The sequence below is a fragment of the Montipora capricornis genome, chromosome 7 (genome assembly GCF_036669925.1).
Source record: "Montipora capricornis isolate CH-2021 chromosome 7, ASM3666992v2, whole genome shotgun sequence".
Lineage (NCBI taxonomy): Eukaryota > Metazoa > Cnidaria > Anthozoa > Scleractinia > Acroporidae > Montipora > Montipora capricornis.
In genome coordinates, this window is record NC_090889.1 from 28,193,894 (window position 1) to 28,212,283 (window position 18,390).

Consider the following 18,390-nt stretch of genomic DNA (forward strand, 5'->3'; position numbering starts at 1 on the left):
TGTTGTGGTGCACAAATCACTCCATAGTCTATAGCCCCTGAATATCTTTGAATATATATTTGTGGACCGTCACGGGCAGCTTGACTACATATTTCTTGAGGGACTCCGAGTCCAAACTGGTTGTTCCAAAGCCTCGCACTAATTATCTGAAAAACAGTTTTTGTTGCAGTGGCGCGGGGCTATGGAATAGCCTGGCTGTCGAATTGCGGCAAGCAAGTTTCGTTCAGGCTGCAGCGTCTTCTTTTAGCTATAGTTAGTATTTTAGTACATGCGGCACTCTTAGAAAGCAGGTTAAATAATTTCTACTTTCTACATGTTTATTTTGTTCGTATACTCGCGCGCTTCAAGTTTATTTGACGTCGAGTTTCCTCGTCTCCAGTGTCTTCCGAGGATAGAACCCAAGTTTGTTTTTTTTCTGTTAGGTCTTCTACTTTTATGCGTCTCGTTTTTATACCAGACGGCTTTAACTTCTCAGACGTTAAATGCGTCTTGACGACTTTAACGTCTCTAGCATAAAAACGGCCATTTAACTCAAATTTTAAGAACGTATTAAGACCATTCCTCAGGCTGAGAGTCGATTAATTTAAGAACGCTTTCCTTTTGCTTATTTGTATTTTAAATGAAAACGTAAAATAAACTTAAGGCAAATTACTGTAAACTGTAACATAACAATGGTTTTCTTATTGTATGATCCTCATCTCAGTTTGTTATAATGAGCGGGCTCAATCGAGAAAGAGGCTTTTGCAGGATATGGACGAAGAACTAGATCTGGCTCAGGCACTTGGCTTGTGTGCCGTAGCTATGAAGAGACCAAGGAAAGGACGAAGCGTGGATGAAGAAAGGAGTTCCTCGTTCCTCGCGACTCCTTCAAATTCTTCTTGGCGGCCGTGTTCTTTAAGCGCTAAGCCTCGATTTCAGGATTAAACGCTAACTCGTGCCAGTCGTCTGTGGACGAGTAAGGGCTAAATGCGTCCCAGTAAGGGCATCCCGTTTTTATACTAGACGTATTTAACGTCTGAGACGTTAAAGTCGTCTGTTAAATGCGTCTAAACGACGCACCCAACAGAAGACGTTAAAGCGGTCAGACGTTAAAAGCGTCTGTCTTATTTACCGTTTTTATACTAGACGTTAAAGTCGTCTCGAGACGACTTTAACGTCTCTAGCATAAAAACGGCCAATCTCGGCCTCAACGTTCTTATAAAAAAGGTTCTTATAAAAAAAAAAAAAGAGTGTAGCTTGACTAATCACTGACAACGACCTAATGGAACATGTCGGGGTGACTGATCAGGAGCTGCTTAAAAAGACAACGTGGAGAGAATAATAATTAAATGGCTTTTATGCAACGGTACCTTGATTAATCTTTATATCAACACAAATCAGTCACAACTTTTTCGAAAGCGGTTTTCCTAAAGCAGGTGCGCGCTCGCCTCAAAGCCGTAAAGTACTATGTACAACCGTGAGGACATAGTAACCTTTCTTTTTTCGCGGTACATGTCAATAAACTTTCACAAAAATGCAGTCACCACTAACCAACATTTTATGCAAAACAATTTCGATAATTTCCCAATTCCCCAAGTTAATGCCTTTTCGCTGTTTTAGGTTGGCTTAATTCGAGACTTTTCGCCAATCGTTATAAAGTTATTATCTCGCTCACAGAGTAGAGACATACATGGAAAAGCATTTAGCTTTTATTACATCGCAGAGTGTCTCGATGCAAAAATTGGTGACGAGGTATTCAATAGATATAACAAGTATTTTATACAAGTCACTTTAAAGGACGGTGCCTACTAATTTAAAGGTATTTTTGCCCCGGTTTATGATTATGCAGAAAATGTAGATCTTAACAAATGTTATTGAAATCCAAAAAGAAAATTGGGGGTAACCACGCATTTTTCAAAGATAATTGATGAATAATATTCGTAAAAAGCTTTAAAATACAAAGAAATGTATGGCGTTCTTTATCAAATTGAAGCTTAATTATCTCTCAAAAATGCATGGTTACCCCCAATTTTCTCTTTGGATACCAAGATTACTTACTACGATCTACTATTTCCGGATAGGTTTAAAACGCGCAAAAATATCCCTGTATTTATAAGCACAACCCATGCATAGGAAATCCGAGTATCTCGAGATGCGCAAAACGTATGCGCAATAACAACAGTAGGCGCCGTCCTTAACATGGAACAATACTCTATGACCTGATGATAAAATAATTGATGCTTTTTGTTGCACGATTTGCTTTTACTGATTTGAAAAAATAAGAGATGACTCTGGTGCCATTGTATGTTTAAAGGGTGTACTAATAAACAATTCCCTTGAGCATTTTTCTACAGTAGTATTCCTTTACAGTGGATTGTACTGAAATTGCTTGGGTGACGCGCTTAATCCCATGCAACAGGTTTTAACAGCAGGGGCCTCAGCCGTAAGTGTTTGTTAAGTAACTTAAAGCATTTGGAAACAAACGAGCAAAACATAAGGAAATTAAATGCTTGGTACATTTAATATGGGGAAATGTCTATTTGACTGTTTCAAAGCGCTTTCAATAAAAAAGAGGTCATATATTGGAATGGAACTTATTTTGCAGAGTGCCCGACACTCAATGACAAAGGTACTTATTAAAAATTGGCTGAAAATAGTGTTAGTTAAATCATGCATTTTTGGCTAGATTTCGAGCTTTGTGCTGAATAATCTTGCAGGTGGGTTGGAATTAGCTTCGTGCATAAAGCTGTAAAACGAATTGTTATTGGTTTAAGGTTCCAGAACCTGTCAATTGACTACGCGTTTGAAATATGTCGTCATGGGAACGACAAAAATTAACGCTATTTTAATATTTCATGTCATTTTCGCGCGTGTTGTATGGGGAACGCGGAGTAGGTTGATGAACAAACATTGATAACAGTGAGGGATTACAAAAGCAGATTTGTGAAGGACTTCGAAAAACTTTGGTTGTGAAATCATGTCGGCAGAAGGAGAAGATACTCCAGCTGAAGCACCCGCAGAAGAAAAACCAGCCGACGGAGCCGCCGAGGGTGAAGGCAGTGCAGAAAAGCCGGCGGAGGAAAACGCGAATGAAAATCCAGCGGAAAGCGGCGATAGTGAAGCGAAGGCCGATGGCGGCGACGGCGAAGAAAAAAAGGATCCTGAAAAATCAACAGATGAAGAAGATGCGGAAAAGAAAGCACAAGAAGAAGAAGATCAAGGGTGCTGTTGTGTTTTAGTTTAGCATTGAAATATTTAAGGACAATACTTCAATGATAGTTTGACATCAAGTTACCGACTTTGCAATCACCATCATCTTTGAGAAAATGATTGGATTATAAAGACGAAATTACAAACAATTGCAGACATTGGAAGGAAACATGCTTTATTATCACTGAAGCTACGACAACGTTTTACATTTGAATGAGCATTTTAAAATTATAAAGTTTGCCGGAAATATTTCAGGCTTTTCCACGTTAAAAGAACAATTCATGGATAATACGAAGTTCTACATGTGCGATAGTATTCCTCTACTGTATTTGCTATTTTAAATTGGAAGAGAGGAGATTATATGTTTTAGATGTGAGTAGTTTTGCACTAAAGATATAATTCATTTCGCCACACCCAAGTTACCATTTTAAGTTAATGCTAAACGATTCGGCTGTCTAAAGTTTAACTGAAGAGTACTGAATATTTTATTGCTTACCAACAACTACGTATACAAAGGTGAATTTAATGAATTATTTTCAATGATTTTGGCTTTTTATCACAGCCAATATCAGTGAAACAGATCAGGCACTTCAAGTTTCTAGAAAAGTTATACGGTATTACCAGGTACAAAGCCCTTCAGCTAATGTCATCATTTCTTCTAATGTAAATTCAAACCTGTTATGTGTTGACAGACATGCCCGTGTTTATAATTTCTGCTCGCGTACCTTGAGACTGTGCCATTATCGAAATTTTATATCTTATATTGACTTTTAATTGTTGGTATTGTATAAAAAACGTGCGTGTAAAACCTCAGTTAGAAAACATCGAATAATGATTCTCAATTATTGCTCTTAAAAGGAACGAATTGCAGCACTGTTTAACAAGATTTTGCGGGTATAGAAATAAAATGTTAATGATCAAAACTAAAACCGTTTAAATATTATTTTGTACTTATTAAATTACTTCGCCGTTTCTATCGAGCATTCCAATTTCTCATGCCGTAAACATTTGAAAAGACCGTCATAAATTCTTAGAGCAGGAAGCTGAGCATTTATGGGCATGTGATTTTTTACCAATCTGTTTAGATAAAGGACCTGTGGTTTCTAACTGGAGAAAAAAGACCTCAGCGAGAAACTATTGAAAATCTCAATGTTGAAGATAGTAGAGCTTAAATGTTATGCCTGAAATACGAAAACGTTTAGGAGCCTTTCACCTTTTTCTATGGCCCTGGGTGGTACACTAGATGGATTACCCTCCCCTCCCTTAAGTCAACGCACACGCGTGCGCGACGTCATCCGGCTTGCGTTTCATTTTGAATCTCAGTGCGAACGCGACACAATATTTTTTTGTTTGTTTAGTTTTTTGTTTCATTCTAAGGTATTTTTCTGCACAATGCCGCAAGGACAAACTTTTCCAACTATTTTAATAGCTGTAGTTCTTTTCTGTTCTCGTCTAACTGTGAATGACAGTCAGAGAACTCAAGGTAAGTCCAGATACCTTTTAAGTTCTTATCTTACTTTTCAAAATAAAGCAAAGTCGTCTTTAAACTCTATCTTAGATGACAGAAGTACTGAGTGAAATATCTTTTGTCGTTTATCTCATTAACTTGATGAAGTTAAGCTTATGTATACCCAGAGGAAATTTTACATTTCCTGTAAAATGGTTTACTTTGCTGCTGATAACACTTGGAATACATATTATCAGTCTTAACTGTTTTGAGCTTTTCTATGGACCACTTTAACAAAAATGAATTTCAACGGGCAAGAATCAGCGGATAATCTTATATTTGCCAATAGATCACCCTCGACTCCTTTTTGGCACTTTTTAAACTGGATAGCATAGTGCAACCCAATTCTACGGCATTCGTAGAAACACAAAAGACAAACTTTTTAAAGTTTGGAAAGAAGGCGACCCCAGATACAAGACTATAAAGAAAAAAACGATCTTGATAAATAATTTCCTGTTTTCCACGCTGCAGAAAAAGGAGAGAGGGACCACAAACATAGCTCGGACCTTCACCATGAAAACATGAAAAGCGGTGTTGCTCTTGAACAAGATGGCGCCGAGACCTTGAATCTGCGTGCAAGTAAGCAAGATACGGAGAGAAATTATTCGGGAAATGGTATGCATTGCATTATGTCTCAGTTAAGCAGCATGCCCGTTTAATTACTTTAAAATATCAACTAGAAAATGCGGTTAAAATGAAGGGTGTTTTGCTTCCAATAGACGTTCGAAACTTTCAAAAAACTACGGTTGAGAAGTCCACTCTTTGTTAAACATTTCAGATCTCACTGTCCGTTAAATATCTTTTCTTTAGATCATACCCGGCAGATAAACAAGGGACATATCTATTATCGTGCTCAAAAGAATCATCACAGGAGAGAAGCTCTGGACGATAAAAACGTGAATCATTTGTACTCTGGAGAAAAGAGCTGCACATCATCTCATGACCTGCCTGATCAAGAAAACAGCGCATGGGATCACTTTGAAATGCATCTTCATTCTCACGGAATCAACGAAAATGAAGGGGAGTTTGGTTACTTGGCAGAAGACAAAGAAATGAATGTATCTCAAGATAATGACAACGATCTTTCAGGTGAAGTGGAACACGATCACGAACATGTGAAAACGTCGGACGTTCATCGGCGTCTTCTGCCGAAGGAGACCTACTCCAACGTTAAGGAGGACGTGCACCTCAACTCGAGGCACACGCATCTGACAAGTGGTTCTCACGTGGATGAAAAGTGGATTCATCAGGAAGTAGATGGCGAAGCTAACGAGGGAGGCGGATTCTGGGACGACGATGAGGAGGGCACTAAACACCGACGTGATGTGGAGTGGATGGAACAAGGAAATGGGAAAGAAGACAATGGTGACGAGGTCGAGGGAACGCTCAAGGGAAAAAAAGAAACGACTTCAAGGCTTCAGGAAGGTATTTATTCGTGATGGGCATCTTTTATGTGCGCAATATTTATTATATAAACACCAATGACATACCAAGTGAGCCTTGACTCGAAAACATATCTTCACACGTGAAAAGATCACTGTTGCTATGGTTACATATAAAAGTCGCGTCTTTCAATGCCTTTCGTGAAATGATTTAGTATTTCATTGGTGTTTATAAAATAAATAGAACATTACATGGCCGCTTGGAGATGCGAAATTTCTCTCCTCGTGTTGACAACTATTTCACTCGTTCGCTGCAGTCACTCGTGAAATACACTCGAAGAGAAGTTTCGTATCTCCGCGAGGCCATGTAATATCCTCTATTTATTAGTGTTATTTACTGGGTCATATTGATACGGCAATGAAAGAAATGCGTTTTCGTGGAAAAACAATAATTCATGATATTTAAAAGTACTAATACCCGGAATGTTATTAAAGCAACATTTTTTTAACTTCTGCTCCTAGTTAATGGGCTTCGAAGAGACCTCATTCAGAGATTTAAAAAATCAGGATATTTGAGCAACGATCAGGACAGCGAAGATTTGTACATTGCGGACAACGATGAACTTAAAGAAAAGCTTCATACAGTGGAGATGGGTTCTGCTGTCGACAGGAAGGAGATTGGAGAGGGCGGTAAAGAGGACAAACAAGAAGAGAATAATGAGAGATTTCGAAGAGGTATTTCCAGGCATCTGCTGCAATTTGACACCAAGGAACCAGGTACGTTCTCGGTCACACTGATTTCTACTTGAGAGGTACTAAAGACCGCCATTGACACACATCAAAGAAAAAGAAAGGAAAGGGAAGAAACTTTATTTAAGTGTCTAATCTTCTAGTGCTGGAGCACAAGGGACACTGCATGTAAATTGAAATTAACAAATCAAGGCAAATCCAATCAAATTTTGGGTTTTTGAGGAGAGGGGAAAACCGGAGTAACCGGAGAAAAACCTCTCGGCGCAGAGTAGAACCAACATACTCAACCCACATATGACGCCGAGTCTGGGGAATCGAACCCGAGCCACATTGGTGGGAGGTGAGTACTCTCACCACTGCGCCCTCCCTGGACCCTCAAGAATTGAAATTGAAGAATTGAAATCAAGGGAAATTCTCTCCACTGAAACCAGCCAGCAGATATCAAGTGACTTTTTAAGGGGATAATACATGTTCAATGCATGTTTTTTTGTAGGTTTGTACGAAGTTTTTTTTAAAATTAAACATGGTATGAATGAGCAATCACAACACAAAAATACCACGTGACCAGCTCAAATAGCGGTAAATGACAGGTTGATTTCGATATATTAAAATTGAGTCCTAAATAAAAGACACCATCTCGAGGCTTTGAGGAATAAACTCATACAAATCCTTTTATTTATTCCCCAGAGCCTCAAGATGATGCCTTTTGTTTAGGACTGAATTTTAATATATCGACTTTGGTCTATTGGTTGATTAGTACAAGTGCGCCTGTCTTTTTATCAGTTGGTCTTTTTAAGTGAAAAGTCGGTTGTGACGGTCACTTCTAAAAATTCCTCTCTTTACAGTTTCGTCGACGACCGAGTGTTCTCACCCAGCATTACCTGGCAAGATACCTAACAATAGTATGATCTACAACCGAAACGAGTGTCGCTTGTGCCAGTGCATAATGGGCGAGCTGATCTGTGAGCCAAAACCTGAACTCTGTTACCAGCGCTACTGGTTGGGAAAACATCTGTGCCATATGGAGGAAGGGGAAGCATTGCGTGATGGTGAACGGCATTTCGATGGATGCAACAACTGTTTGTGCCGCAATGGTGAGACAATTACCTTCAACATCAGTATTCACTTGTTTCAATAGATTTTTTGGGGGATACTGTTAAGGCTATGGAATACTAGCTAGCTTGTCGGTAGTTAAAGGCCTGACCCTGCCACCGTGTTATTTCCCTATACAAGCAACTTCGTTTTGCTAACGAAGAGGTTATCCTCTTAAGAATCTGTGTCGCTGCATTGGTAGTGAGTGAAACAAGAAAATTTGATTTAATCAAGCAAGTTAAGCATTGATAAAGAAAAATTAACCACCATTAAGACCCGGGAAAACGGTTCCAATATCTGCTCCATTTTGTTGAACGATTTTGATTGCTGGGGTGGCCAAACGCTTTCAATGCATCATCGACATTTGATTCACGAAAGGCCTTGTATTCAGTCCCAGGCTTCAGTTGCGGTTGTTACTATGGATTCCGACATGGATACGTCATTGAGAGACCGATTAGTGCGCACGCGCATACCCAACAATGTTGGTTAAGCACGCGTGTTTTTGAGACGCGGACGGCAACCGGAAGTGACCTGTTTTCCCTTTCAACTTGTCTTCACTCAACCACATTTATAGTGCTAAGTATCTTTTCTCCATTAGAGATGATTAGTATAAAAATCTAGGAGACACCACTGTCCTGGCACGCGAAATGTTCTCTTCCGGTTGCCGTCCGCGCCTCAAAAACGCGCATGGAATTACCTGTATTTTAACGCTCAAAAATTTACATATTTTGTTTTCCTGCTTTATGCAAAACAAATATCGATGCAAAAGTAAATAAACATCGATACACAGTATTTAGGAGGAGCAGAAGGAAGTTTTTAGGAAGTGTCGATCGAGAATAATATATTTTGCCGTCAGCAACAAAATTTGCGACATGAAAACAACATAAAAGCGAAAAACATTTTGGAAGATTTTCACTCCGTTCAATTTTTCTATTGTACTTTTACATCAGTGACATCGAATTTAGCGGGTGCCGTGATCAATTTATTTTGCGTGTTTACTCACGAAACAAAGGATACATCTGGGTCAAAATGATGGCAGGACACTGGGTTTTTGTTTCTGTTAGTTTGGGTTTTGTTCACTTTCAAGTGTTATAAAGTTTGACAAGAAATGTACGAATTCAACACAAAGATCACAATCGGCGCCTCGAGGTTGACCATTGTCTCTGCAAAGTCAAAAATTTACTCCCCTAGACGAAGTTATTTATCACCACGTAATTCCATCGTTTTGGAAATAACAGCTGCTTCATTATTCATCAGCGTCACAAATTCTTGCCGATTTTGGGGCTCATTTTGTTGAAACTCAAGCACGCCTTCAACAGACCTGTTTATTTTCGTGATTTATGCACGTGCTGCGGGCCTAATAGAACCACGTCTTACGACCGGTAACATTTACAGTGCACAAAAAAGGAAAATAAAATAAACGAAAAGCCTGAGCTCTGAATTGAGAAAAGCGACTCCAGAAAAAAAAAATCCTCTTTCCCAGACAAATCTTTATTATTTTGCAGGTGAATTACTGTGTACCCGCATCCGCTGTCCCTCGGCGGATAACAACTATACTAATTACGGCGAGGCGATAGCCAGTAAAACACTGAACAATAGCACGAAGTCTGAAACAAATGTCCGTAAGAGAGGCAAAGACCCATGCATGGAGTGCGATTATGAGCCCATATTACCTGTGTGTGGACTCAATTGGATAACATACCGATCAATGTGCCACGCAATTCATTGCGGAGGGCATAACATGGAACAGGTCTATCAGGGACCCTGTAAGCACAAGGTAAGGCTGATCAGTGGAACAAGTACCGGCTGCAGTTAAGGACACTTGCGAACCAAAACGCCACACTAAACATTAGTTTACCTTATTTTAACCAGTTCCTATCTTCTACTAAGGGCCGCCATCTTATTTTTCTCAATACAAGGAAAGCTAAAAAACGGCGTTAAAAGGCAAAAACGGCAACGAAATTTAGAACTTGGAGAATATAAAATTAATCGACATGAACTCCCGTGAATTCTGTCCTCACACGCTGCTCTACCAAGACGTCTCCACCGTCAACGAAATGCAAGTTAAGGTGGCTGAACACAGTTTTTCCACGGTCAACGGTATTCATTAAAGGCCAGCGCGTATTTTGAAAACAAAGCAAATATGGCGAGTGTGGCGAAAGCTTTTTTCCTCCTTCTTGCGATAGTCTCAGAAATGCAGTATAAATTCACTTCCATTTCGTGAAAATCCTTTGGAGGAACCGGAGAAGGCTGCGTATGCGCATTCGCTAGAAATTTTGAGAAAGACAGCTATTTTACCAAACGTTTTGAAAACATGTCATTAGCTTTTGCTGAAAGTTGCAATAAAGTAGTTCCGACTACAAATGAGTCGTCTAAAAAAATTAGAAATTTAACAGGCAAAAACGTCTAACAGTGAATGACAATTCCGTCTGTTGAAAATCTATGATAACAGCTGATAAACGTACTTTATTTCAATTATTTTAAGTAAGCAAATGCTTAAAAAAAATAATGAGTGAATTTTGCATAAATGAGGAATAGACATCCTTTAGGCCTCTTTTTCATCTAGATGCGTTACCATGGTAAAAGTAAAAAAGTAAAGTGGTGCATTTATATAGAGCCCATGCAGCATATGGTAACAGCCTGCGGAACACATAAACTGTCAAACATATAAACCTTGGTGGTAGCACTTACCACTGACCAAGTTTGAGCTTCCAGGCACAAACTGCATAAATATAGCAGAAATAACAGTATATAAGGGCTTAAAAACAGTGTTCAGTCACTGTAAACCCACAAATTGGTTTTTAAAACTTTTCTGGGATTGTTTTTCAACTTTTGGATTTAGTGGAACCGTGTTCAGAATTAGGAGGAAAGTCAAAAATTCACGTTTTGCGATCATGTTTTCAAAGACGCTTCAAATCTGTTAATTTCGCGGTCAACAATTGCTGAGAACGATCGAGAAATGTGCCAACCTCAAAAACGCAATAAATATGTACAAGTACAAGGAAGGGTTACGTTTTGGCAAACGTTGGCCGTGTAGCACTTTATATTTCAACAGAATTAACTATTGTAGGGTAATGTGAAGTGCTGCTTTCTACCCATGTAAACCATGTGAGCCCAGACAAGGACACACGTGCTACACGGCCAAGTTTGCAAAAACGTGACCCTTCCTTGTACTCCGTCCGGTACATATTCATTGACGTACCCACGACCTTCTCCCGTCTGATCTTGTAGCTCAGTCGGTAGAGCAGCGGTGATCGAACCCGAAGGTCTTTTCACCCTGAGGCCCGTTTCTGGAAAGTCCCGAAAACTTTCCGGACCCGAAAAGCCACTTAAGAAACTGCCAACAGCTTGTTTTGGAAAGCCGACCTTTTAACATGTTTTCAAGGTAGCAACAAGAAAATTGGCTGTGAAGTTTGACGATTTAAGTCCTCTCCGTTTTGGAGATACAGAGGGAATTGTGACACCCGAAAATGGCCCGTAAAGTTTCGGGACGTTCGAGAAACGGGCCCCTGACGCTCTCATTGTTTACATGGATAGAAAACAGCACTTCACATTACCCTACAAAAGTTACATCTTTCGTAGATCGTGGATAGTTAGTACACCATTTACACCCCCACAGATTTTGGCATATTCGCGAAATGATTAAAAAACGCAAAAATTATATTTTCAGATGAAGTTCTCGTATTTGTGGTTTGATTGGGCGATTTTGCTAGCTCCATTCTGATCAGACGACGAATATTCCAAATTTAAAACACACGTGCAGCACGATTGTTTTTCACGTGTACCTTGTGCCGGTGCTCAAAGCATTTTGATCAATCTCTTTGGTCACAGTAATGAACCATTTACAAAGGGAAAGCAAAATGCAGCCCAGCGGTCAATGTCTCAATCGGGTGCAGGGATGGCGCAGTGGTGAGAGCACTCGCCTCCCACCAATGTGGCCCGGGTTCGATTCCCAGACTCGGCGTCATATGTGGGTTGAGTTTGTTGGTTCTCTACTCTGCACAGAGAGGTTTTTCTCCGAGTACTCTGGTTTTCCCCTCTCCTCAAAAACCAAAATTTGATTTGATTTGCGTTAACTTGCTAATTTCAATTTACAGTGTCCCCGATTAGTGCTCTACAGCAATAGAAGATTAGACACTTAAATAAAGTTCCTTTCCTTTCCTTTCCTTTCGTATGTAAATTGTCATTTCAGAATCCTTGCGACGACGCGAAGTGTGCAGAACATGAGATATGTCTCAATCGCAAACAAGGTCCTTGTTTAGCAAGTACTACAACTGATGGTGAAGTTGTTGAGTGTCAGCAACACCAGTGTGGTAAGAGAAAAACGATAACCAAAGAGAGCGGAGGTGGTCTCTTCAAAAAGAAAAGGGCGGCGGCGACCGAAGGATCTTTCAATAATTTGAAATTTTCCCTTCGAATCTATCTTTCGTTCATGACATAGGCTTCTCCCAACAGCGGGCTGACAGTACAATACCAAAAAGAACTTGACAAGCTTGTTCACCCATCTTCTTCGCTTGTGTCCTCTAAGCCTCCTTTACAAACTGAATGTTAATATATCGGGAAGTTTCCTATTGGATATCAACCTAATAAATTTAGAGAAATTTATATATTGCAGGTCTCGTTAACAATTTTTGTCTTTTTCTAGTCAATCCATCACAAGACTGTACCTCAGTTTCTGAGGGCAAAGTGTGCGGTGAGGACCACCAAACCTACTCAAGTGAATGTGCAATGTCTGCCCAAGGAGTAGCGCTTGCTTACAACGGATCTTGTGAAGAAGAGTGCGCTGATGATTACTCACAGGTAAGATGACTATAAACTGACGTTGACTGACTACCACGACCTTTTGCACTGAAACAGTTTGCCAGGAAAACAGTGCGATTGCGTTAGTTACATCAAGGCAGAGTGAATCACGCGACGCAGGTGAAAAAATGGTCCACCCACCTTGGACTCAATAGAAAAGTGGCTTCATATTCGCTAAATACTATAACAACCTAAGTATATAGAGACGACTAAGCCATGGTTAGTACCAACCAAGCTTCGTGGAGATAATTGATATTGCTAGATATGTTTGCTGTCTCTGACCTTTCCTGTAATTCAGGTTTATACCTGCTATTGGATACATTAAACGATGGATTGATTGATTGATTGGTTAACACTTTGATTAATGACCAAGGTCATTCCAATCACAAGATTTGCTTAATTTTGTTGACAACGATGACAGTATTCATTTAGAGGCCGTTATCAATTTTTACGAGTTTTATTTCTTCAGATGTGTGGCATGGATGGCGTGACGCTAGCTAGCAGCTGCGCCGCAGCTTTTCTGTACAGTCACATAGACTACCCTGGAGCATGTGACGACGTAGATCCACAGACCAGTGTCATTACAAGTAGCAGAGAGACTTATTATAACCGTCGTTGCAAGATTGTAGAGGAATACGTTCGCTGTCCCCCTTTGGAATGCGAAAGCCAGGTCATTCCCGAGGGAAGCTGTTGCCCAACATGCGGTAAGAAATGCCTTGTAAGAGTGGGTTTGTCTAGAAAAAACCTCACCTTACTTCGTGGTCGCCGCATTTAGCAGATACATTTTCATAGTAAAGAATGTAAGAGTTTCGACTATTCTGGACATGCGCATTAGGTGTGAAGGTCCAAATGCTTTGTACACTTGCAAAAAACCTCCCGTCGAAGCCCTACTCCAATGCGAAGAATACGAGGACGAAGATGAAACAATAGGTAAACTTGCTTTGATAATTTATACCAGTTATTTTCTTTTAGGTACCGCTATAAGCATGCGACTTGACACCGCAGTAAAAGACATGACCACTATCAAAACTTCCATCTTCTACCATCTCAACAGACTGGGTTTTATCTATAGCACCTTGAAAACCCTGCAAAACGAGTTTGGTGGCTCTACAAGTTGTCAAATTACCGCAGACCTTTTGGACACCAATGATATCTCTGTCGTGTATAAACCAATAGAAAGAGAGGATGAAAATACGTGTAAGGAAATGGCACGAAAAACTGTCGAGTTCATTAATTCTCCTACCAAAAATGACACAGATCCAGGACTGGCGGCTCTCGCCGCTGCTGTTTTCATAGATTACTCGGAAAGGACCATCGGACCAAGGGCTGAGTCTTCCATGACACAATTGACAAAACGGCGCAAAAAACGCCATTCCCACCACGACCACCACACCTTTTTCGATAAAAATGAAAGAATTAGTCCTCAAACTATTCTTATATTCTCCCTCGTAGTCGTGGCTTTTCTTCTCAACAAGTATTGCTGAATTTTAATTTTATCGAATACGGCAATTAAACATTTTATATTTGATGATCTCTGCTGGCGGAAGAAAGTTATTAAAATAATTCAAATATTCGCTTCACAATCTTCCAATCTTTAAAGACTGTCTGAAAAGAAAGCGAGAATGCTTGTAATTGGAAATAAACTTTGTCTCCCCTTGCGTAAGAAAAAATGTATGGCACATTCAGGAATAAAGGGCATATTAATCTCAGCTTCTTGCTTCATTTTACTTGTATATTCTCACAGCAAGGCAAAAAGATGTAACAAACAATTAACTAGCACAGCAATAATGTGCTTGGTTCAAAAGATCCCAGAAACAATAAAGTCTTACAATCTCTCATGGCTTACAATAATAATTACCGAAAACCACCAGAGATCGTAAGCTTGCAGCAGAATTGTTTCATGTGACCCTTTTTTCATTATTTCTTTACCAATTTTTTTTTTCGCTGTTAAATTGGTGCCAGAGAATTCTCATGTTCTCAACTTTCTCAATGCCTACTGTTGACTCAACGGTATTAAAAGAGAGGGGAATGGTTTTAAAAAAGCATCCACTTGTTAAAAAATGCCATCTGTAGCCAGGAATTTAGACAATTTCTCCTTGACAAAACAAGTATAATGAAATCATGTAAACAACTTTATGAATGCTACAAATCTGAAAGTTCACTCAACCATTCCATTATTTGAGACTCATCCTTCTCAATACAAAAACTTGATATTGAATCGCTAACTTCCTCATCTTCCTCTTGAAAATCCTGTGGGACGTACATCAAGTCAGCACTACCATTTACATGGTTATAGGTGTGGCAGGGAGCCACCTTACGAAAAGCCATACAGTGCAGGTGAGTCTGTTTGTGGTACTTCCATCTTACAAAACCTAAAGATTCAATTCCAGTCTTCCATGATTTGATCATGGCCGCATTTTTGTTCTGATGGCTGGAGTCTGGAGTAATAATTAATAGGATTCCATTGGTGATCAGTAGTCTGTGAGCTTTCTTACAGCACTCCCACCTCTGAACAGGAGAAGGGAAGTATGACAAGAGCAGAGAAAATACAATGATGTGAAACAGCCCTGCTGGGAGAATTGTTACCTCCTCTTCTTCATTTATGAAATCCCCTAAGCACCATGATTTGGAATTGTCAGAAACTGGATTCCCATCAGCTATGTTCATCAAAACCTTCCTACTATGCATGGGCTTTGCATTCTTTTCTTCCAACAAAATTGTATCCTTTTCAAAACTTGGATTGTGCATTTCCTCAAGTGAAGAATCCTCCTGCGGCAAGGAAATTTGTCTTGTTCCACAATTTTTACAGCAGCTAAATTGTTGTCTGGAGTTTAGAATATGTTGAACATCTAGGTTAAGGAAGTCACATTTGTGTACTGTCTGTGGAGACAATAATAATTATTGTTGAACCCCATTGTCACCTCTCAGAATGTCACCATAAAAAACTTGGCACACTTTTTAAAGTTTTTTCTGCTATGCTAACCCATTGAGTCCTAGGAGTGAGACTTTGTAGTAACACATTTTATTCTGTTTAATGCCAGACAATTTTACTCGTCAATGAGAGGCAGTTTAGGACAACCTGGTTCCCAGGGTTTCTCTTCTCTGCATTCTTTGTCAGTCAGAACAAAAGAAGACAGAGAAGAGAGACCCTGGGAAGGATGTTGGGTTCAGGAGTCAATGGGTTAACAACAGCCAACAATAATATTACTTCATTGTTGTGAATTAACATACATGTATTGAATACCCACGGCCTTCTCTCATCTGACCTAGTGACTCAGCTGGTGGAGCAACAGTGATCTAATCTGGAGATCGAGACACAATTCCAACCCTGGTCAGACTTTTTTTCTGTCCATGTGTGGGCCATTGCCATTACATGTACAAGGGCTACACTTTGATGGATTACATGGGAATAAAGATAGCATTTAACCCATTGAATCCTGGGAGTGAGACTTGACAGATTTTACTCTGTCTAATGCTTGACGATGAAAATTACACTAATAGATCTATACAAACATAAGTAATTTACTTACAGAAGCCGCTGGTTGCAAATCTATGGCAACTGAATAAAAATCATGGTACACAGAAAATGGATTAAAACAGCTCCCAACATCAAGAAGGTGCAATTTTTCACTGGAAATAGATATGACAAAAGTACTTACTAATATCTTTTCACCTAGGATCACAAGTGTAAAGTAGTGCCTCTTTTGAGCACAGTTTCAAAAGGCAATTTTTTAGGGGACAGGCAGAGGAGGAATGAATAGTATCCTATAATACTTAGCATTTCAGTTTACATTATCACTTGAAATCGTGACGTAATCAGTTTCTTCCAGCCACAACGCCGAGTCAAGCACTGGTCAATCTGCGGATATGTACATCTCCCTTGCTGGTTCAAATTAGTTATTCCTTTGTTCAACATAGGAAATGAAACAAAAGTGAGTTAAATCAAATCTGCGTTTGTGCCTGATCACAAGTGCCACTTGTGGGCTCATTAACCCTTTCACTCCTGTGGGGTTCCCCATTGACGAGTAAAATCGTCTGGCGTTACACAGAGTAAAATCTATAAGTCTCATTGGCCCTTACAGGAGTGAAAGGGTTAAACTAGCGTGTTTTGATAAAATCTTCAACTTGGAAAGTATGAGGAAATGTGGGTCCTTCTGGGTCCTTCTCTGACGAAATATACAATCAGGTAGTTTCATCATCAATCTTCATAAGTGAAGTCCACTTTAGGTTAAAAAAACTCTAATCCATAACTGTATAAAGAACTTTACTCACGACCAGCTATTTGGGTCAGTGATCATGTTAAAACAACAATGAAATTTTGAATTATAATTTTCAATATACGGTAAGTAGTCTTCCGTGAGTCTTGATACTGTAAATAAATATCAGAAATTAAATACAAATTGATGAAGTATTGACAAGCACAAATCACTCACTATTATAATCAACAAAACCCTACGAATTAACCATGAAGAAGATTGTGTATTTCATCAACAGAGTGCGCAATTTTGGGATTGCCGTTGGGATGAGATGCTGAAAAGACATCTGGAATACTATTCACTCCTCCTCTGAGGGACAGGGGATGTGTTATTAGTTCCAAAAGGAAGACATGATTGGGGAAGAAGGAAGACTGTTACTTCCCTCTTAACCCATTGACTTGGAGTGAGATGTTTAAGAGTGAATGGGTTAATCACTAAGTTTAAAAAATTTAACCCTTCCTGAATAGCTGGAAGCCAGATGATTTAATTCATCGGATGAGGGTAAGCTAAATCATTTGTGTTGTTAGGAAATTCAACCTGGCTTCAAGGTGATCTTGCTTGTAACTATTTAGTAAAAATAAGTTTTAAGGAGTGTTGAAGAAAAAGTATTGGCTATGGGCTTTAGCATTGCTCTGGGCCATACTACAACCCCTTCCCCCTCCCCTGAGGACCGTAAAAATCCTTATATCCGCTTTCTTGTCAGTACCCTTTTAAAAATAAAATATTTTGTTGACACTAAGGATTGTTGGCTTCTTTGAAGAAAAATCCAGAAGCAGATCAATGAAAGGAAAAAAAAGGAAAAATGGAATAACCCCTCAGTCCACACTTCATCTCATTTAAAAGTCTAGTAATTTGCCTCTTACCCTGAATCCTGATGATCTTTGATTTTGTTCGTTTCAAAGCAACAACAGCAGGCATTCACATCCAAAGAGAACTCTCTCCTTCTCTTCTGCTTTTCCATTAACTTCCCAAGGCCTCCTCTTTTAAAGAAATCAATTGCAGTCCTATGGCACCATTCCACTCTTCCTTCAGGGGATTGCTTTGCCCAGTGATTGACAGCTAACACGTGCATGGCTGATGCATATTTCTTCAGAGCTTCCTTATTAGCGCAGTGGCTGTCCCAGACTTTTTCGTAATCGCCATTTGCTATTAATTCATAAAAACAGGATGTACAGGTACAATGCAACCTCTTAAAATAAGTATAAAATGAGTACTTAAAATAAAACATTTCCTGTTACACTAAAGAATCATTTGGTGTAATATTTACCTTCTCTTAGCTGTTTCCTCAATTTACCGTGCATTTCTTTGACGATATTCGCGAGCCTTTGATGCTCTTCATCTGTCACTTTCTTCGCCATCTTGAACCTTGAGCCAGTTTGTACAGCAGCCTATGCTTGCTACAGTAAGGTATGTC

At 39.5% G+C, this 18,390-nt stretch overlaps 2 protein-coding genes across 2 annotated transcripts; one reads left to right on the forward strand and one right to left on the reverse strand.

Moving 5' to 3' along the window:
- Positions 1-8,908: 8,908 nt before the first annotated feature.
- On the forward strand, positions 8,909-14,429 carry LOC138056769 (reversion-inducing cysteine-rich protein with Kazal motifs-like). Its single transcript, XM_068902655.1, has 5 exons — positions 8,909-9,697; positions 12,113-12,233; positions 12,566-12,720; positions 13,190-13,424; positions 13,693-14,429. Exons 1-5 carry the CDS (start codon positions 9,566-9,568, stop codon positions 14,202-14,204), a joined length of 1,155 nt encoding a protein of 384 aa, XP_068758756.1. The 5' UTR covers positions 8,909-9,565; the 3' UTR covers positions 14,205-14,429.
- Positions 13,657-18,376, reverse strand: LOC138056768 (S-adenosylmethionine sensor upstream of mTORC1-like). The gene is made up of 4 exons (XM_068902654.1): positions 18,244-18,376; positions 17,840-18,122; positions 16,251-16,350; positions 13,657-15,600 (listed from the first exon to the last, which is right to left on the reverse strand). The coding sequence occupies exons 1-4, from the start codon at positions 18,332-18,334 to the stop codon at positions 14,863-14,865; spliced, it is 1,212 nt and encodes a 403-aa protein (XP_068758755.1). The 5' UTR covers positions 18,335-18,376; the 3' UTR covers positions 13,657-14,862.
- Between the last annotated feature and the right edge of the window lie 14 nt (positions 18,377-18,390).

What these genes read in the sequence shown, in the direction of transcription:
- LOC138056769 (XM_068902655.1), top strand. Translation starts at nt 9,566, where the DNA reads ATGGAGTGCGATTATGAGCCCATATTACCTGTGTGTGGACTCAATTGG. An exon ending in GTGTCAGCAACACCAGTGTG is followed by an intron (nt 12,234 to 12,565) that starts GTAAGAGAAAAA and finishes GTCTTTTTCTAG; the next exon opens with TCAATCCATCACAAGACTGT. An exon ending in AAGCTGTTGCCCAACATGCG is followed by an intron (nt 13,425 to 13,692) that starts GTAAGAAATGCC and finishes ATTTTCTTTTAG; the next exon opens with GTACCGCTATAAGCATGCGA.
- LOC138056768 (XM_068902654.1), bottom strand. Translation starts at nt 18,334, where the DNA reads ATGGCGAAGAAAGTGACAGATGAAGAGCATCAAAGGCTCGCGAATATC. An exon ending in GAGGAAACAGCTAAGAGAAG is followed by an intron (nt 18,123 to 18,243) that starts GTAAATATTACA and finishes ATGAATTAATAG; the next exon opens with CAAATGGCGATTACGAAAAA. An exon ending in AAAGATCATCAGGATTCAGG is followed by an intron (nt 16,351 to 17,839) that starts GTAAGAGGCAAA and finishes ATCTATTTCCAG; the next exon opens with TGAAAAATTGCACCTTCTTG.